General features: G+C 39.8%; 1 protein-coding gene across 2 annotated transcripts in view; it reads left to right on the top strand.

Moving 5' to 3' along the window:
* LRRC1 (leucine rich repeat containing 1) overlaps nucleotides 1–4,787 on the top strand; it is a 144,741-nt gene that overhangs the window by 56,331 nt on the left and 83,623 nt on the right. For both annotated transcript variants that reach the window (XM_014583034.2, XM_006165710.3), the window contains exon 2: nucleotides 2,372–2,489. In XM_014583034.2, coding sequence (XP_014438520.1) covers nucleotides 2,372–2,489 — 118 coding nt within the window. The remainder of the gene's footprint in view (nucleotides 1–2,371; nucleotides 2,490–4,787) is intronic.

The raw sequence follows: 4,787 nt of genomic DNA, 5'->3' as shown, positions 1-4,787 counted from the left end.
CACATCTTATTCTTTTACTTCCACATTTTGATGAATTCTTTAAAAAGGTGCAAGGAAGGTAAATTTTTTGAAACCATACATATCTGAAAATGTCTTTATTCAGTCATCATAGTTGATTGATAGTTTGGCTGGGTATGTAATTTTTGGCTGAAAGTAGTGATTTCTTGGAATTTTAAAGGCATTGTTTCATTACTTTTTAGCTTCAGGGTTGCCATTGAGTCTAGTGCTAGTCTGATAGCCAGCCTTTGTTATGACTTTTCCTTTTAGTTTTCCTCTCTGGAAGCTTTTAGAACATTTTTATGCCTGGAGGTCTGACGTTTTACAGTATTACTTGATATATACCTCTTTTTAACTGATTGTATCAGCCACATGGTGGACCCCTTCAAACCAAAAAGCATGTTCTGCAGTCTCCTGTGTTTTCTCTCTTTGAACTACGTACCAGTTGGATGTAGTACCCTGTAGACCAATCTGTTGGTATGCCTGTCATTTTCTCTGTTTCCCTGTCTTCTTGTCCTTTTATTCTGATTTTGTTAACTTTATTTTTCATCTCTTTTATTGGATTCTTTTGTTAATGCCACAGTATTTTTTAATTTCTAAGAGCTTATTCTTTGAGTGTTGCTTCTTATGGCATCATACTGCTTCATTTTCTTTAAGGACATTAATTGTATTTTTGATGAATTTTTTTCTGCTTCATGCACTGTTAATTTCTTCTGAGTGGATATGTGTGCTCATGCACCTGAACATGCACATACACAGTTTTTCATGTTATGTATGGACTTTCTTCAGATGTCCAGAGAATTTTGACTCTGTTTAAATGAAAGATGCAGGCACTGGGAGTGGAGGTAGGGTGGGCATGTTTGGAAATTCTGTATACACAAGTGAATCTTAAAATATGAGCCTAACAATAGGGTAATCCATATCTATACATCATGCCTTTGGGCTAGGTTGTGGGGAGAAGTGAGGATGAGATCTCACTGATCAGACTTTGACTCAGTTTCCCTGCTTTTAGTAGGGTTAGTTTCTCTGTGTGTCCAGTAGTACTTATCTGTGCTTGGAGTTACCACTTCTAGAGAGAAAAAATTCAGTCTCCTGCCTGGCTATGCATGGTAGAGAATATCAGGATTTAACTGTTCTTTTTTTTTTTTTTTTTTTTTGGAGAGATTTTCACTGTAGGGCGCGTACGCTCGCCAGACAGACAGAGAGAGACATAGAGACAGAAAGCGAGAAATCACCCCCCAGGGGGGATGGTCACGCCGCAATCCCTTCTCCTCCATTCTCCTCTCGGGATCTTGGGCACGCACGCACACGCGCCCGGCGTGAGTTTTAAGCCACCGGGTCCGGGACACGAACCGCGGTCGACTACGTGGGAGTCCAGCGACATAGCCATTACGCTAACTGCTGGTTCCCTGTTCTTTATACAAATTCTCAACCAGTTTTTATTTCTTCAGCGGCACCTAGACCCAATTTCTTATTGGATTTTCACCTGATGAGTTTAAATTTCAGCTGTTTTGATTCTTGTATTAGTTACCATTTGTCCATCTGTTTTCTAGCTTCGAGCAGTTTGTTGCATATCTGGTTTGTTTCTAGTCCTCTCTCATTTTCAGTTGTCTTCATGGGTTTATTCCATGTTTTTATATTTATGTCCACCTAATTACTTTAGCACTATTTTAGTACTTTAAAATTTAATTTAATTTATTATTATTTTAAAAATTTGCTACAGGGCATATGAGCAAGGGAGAGAGAAAGAAAGTGAGGAAGGAAGCTGCCTGCTTTGGGACTCGAACCATGACCAGCCATGTGACCATGGTGCCTTAACTACCACACCACTTGATGGCTCCATTAAGTACAGTTTTTAAGGGATGTGGGACATAAAGCATGTGCTCATTCTGCCATGATTAATGAAAGTATCTGGTGCAGACTCTTTTTAGATTGGTCAACATATTTTCGCGTTTTGGGATATTTATTATGCTTTCTGTTGTATACTAATTTATTTTAAAAAGTATTTGAAATTTTTATTCTAATTTCACAAGTATTTTAAAAGCGAAGATTTAACATCAGTTTTCATCAGCATATGTGACCATCTACTGCTATTCAAATGAGTGACTACTATTCTCATTAAGTTGCTCACTAATTTTTAAGCTTTTTACTTTGAAGTAATTATAGATTGATAGAAAGTTGTTAAAATAGTACTGAGTGGTCCTTTGTATGCAGTTTATCCCAACATCCTCACATGAACTACGATATACTGTTAAAATGAAGAAATTGGCATTGGTACTGTCTTCATTAGTTCTTAAAAGACATACTGTTTTAAATTTTGTATTAGCAAAAAAATTTACAACTCAAATGTATGTGAAATTATTTTGTCTTTCAGCAATTTTTCCAGCTAGTCAAATTACGGAAGCTTGGACTTAGTGATAATGAAATTCAGCGGCTCCCTCCAGAAATAGCAAACTTCATGCAGCTGGTGGAACTTGATGTGTCTCGAAATGGTAAGAAAAAGATTCCGCTTGGATTGTCCATTTGTCTCTTCTCATGCCGGAAGCATTTTTAGAACATGAAGCTGGATGAATGTTATTGGAAGTGCTTTTCCTGATAGTTATAGGAAAGCTATGTATAAAATTTGGGATGTAATTGATATTCTTTTTGAATAGCTCTGTTGAGTTACAGGCATTTACCAAAAAACATTTTGCAATACAATTTGTAGAAAACAACTTTCTCAAAGTAGGTTTAGTCTGATTTCTACAGTCAGAGTGGTTTCTGGGAAATCATTCAGTGGAATCCGTGCATTTAAACAAACATGACATTCAGTGCTGGTGGCATGGTTATTTGTCCAGAGCTTGGGTACTGCTGAAGCATGGGGGACTCTGCCCTAGGGAAGGGTTGACTTCTGGTAACTGTGGCTCAGGTGCTTGGTATGTTCTCCCTGCAGAGAATAGACCTGCTTGCTCTTCAGGCATCTTCTGTCATTTTCATGTATTTCCAGTTAGGGCCATTGGCGGGTCTGCCCCCTTGAATTGTGTGGACTATTTGTGAATTTGTTTTTATTTCCAGATATCTCTATTATAGTCTTTTGTTTTTATTGACTATTTTAATAGTGTATTGTGTTCCTAGGGCTGGTACCACTATTTATTATAGCGTATTTGATAAGTTAAAGTGACTGCTTCTAGTCATCCTGTCTAGTGATGGAATTCAGTTCTTGTAAGGGTCCTGGCATAGTAATCTCAGGATATGATTTCTTTTAGTAGAGTCTGAATTATTTATTTTATATGTGTATATATATATATATTTCTTTTTTTTTAAGTTTCTTTCTCTTCCATGAGTGTGCACATGCAAGAGAGTTACACATCACCCCCAATGGGGTATTCTCACTGCAGTCCACCCACAGCCTCAGCTGGCCCTTGGTCACAGGCAGGCTGTGGACCTAGAGCCCTCCCATTGCGTCAGCCTTGCAGAACGTTGTGTTACCATGGTGCCACCAGTGGCCACAGGATAATGCTTTTATTTCTCTTGTGTTACATGCCTGTTTGTTTGAGATTTTGTTTTTTGCTATCCTTCAAAAACCTATCTCTTCTCAATGAACCTTAGCCCTATTGTAATCTGATGTCTTTGACAGAAACCTCAGAGTCTAGGCACAATATTTTTTTGTGGACTATTGCTATAATGCAGCAATAATAAACATTACATGGCTAAAAATGGGGAAGAAAAATGACTCCTTCCCCCAACAATTTTTAACAGCTTCTAAATTGTTATAATCTGTCAGGTCCCTAAATTGGGAACTGTCTTTTGGCCAGTTCACATATTCTTTCCATAGGCTTCCACTTTTTAAGTTTTTCATGAACATTATTTTTATTTTGAAGGAACTAGAAAAAGTTAAAAAAAAAAATTAGACTGGCCTAATTGGTTGCAGGGAACCCAGGTCTGCTTAGATAAAGTCGATCAATTGCCAAGTGTGGAGACAGAACTGATGGCACAAGCCATGGGCACTGTGCATTTGACACCCTCGTGGGCATTCCATGGCCTGTCTTAGAGTTTGTCTGCCTTTGTCTGTGGGTGCTCTGTCCTTTGCTCACTCCTGACATGTGCTTTCTTGGATCTGGCTTGTGGTGGCCTATTCAGATCCAACTTTTTGTAGCCTCTTTCTGTATTTTTTGGTTTCTGCCCTTGCTGAGGGCAGTGACAAATTTCCTTTTTTTTTTTTTTTTGGAGAGGTTTTTGCGATAGAGCGCATGCGCTCACCAGACAGAGAAACAGAGAAAAAAAAGGTGAGAAACCCCCCCCCCCCCCAGAGGGAACGGCCATGCCACAATCCCTTCTCCTCCATTCTCCTCTCGGGATCTTGGGCACGCATGCACACGCGCCCGGCGTGAGTTTTAAGCCACCAGGTCTGGGACGCGAACCGCAGTCAACTAAATGGGAGTCCAGTGACATAGCCATTATGCTAACTGCTGGTCCCAAGGGCAGTGACAGATTTCTAAGTGAGGAATGGTTGATCGAGCTCATCTTTTTATATCAACCGTAAATCGTAGGCTACAGGGCACTGGCTGCCCTAAAGATAGACTGCCTTGCGGGAGGTCATGGCCAGCAGTACAGAGCTGACCTGCCTCAGTACAGAAGTCCCTGATGAGCAGCTTCTTCTGCACTAGAGTATGAGGTGGGATGGGCATCTGAGACCGGTCTTGGCCAGAGCTGCCGCTAAGACTACCCTGCATAGTACCTAAGATACACTTGATCTAAACAATTCTATTGTTCAGCAATTTTCTTAGTCATGGGCTTGACTACTTATTAAC

The sequence above is a fragment of the Tupaia chinensis genome, unplaced genomic scaffold (genome assembly GCF_000334495.1).
Source record: "Tupaia chinensis unplaced genomic scaffold, TupChi_1.0 Scaffold144010_1, whole genome shotgun sequence".
Lineage (NCBI taxonomy): Eukaryota > Metazoa > Chordata > Mammalia > Scandentia > Tupaiidae > Tupaia > Tupaia belangeri.
The sequence above is the reverse complement of the archived record's forward strand: the minus strand, read 5'-3'. Positions and strand labels throughout refer to the sequence as shown.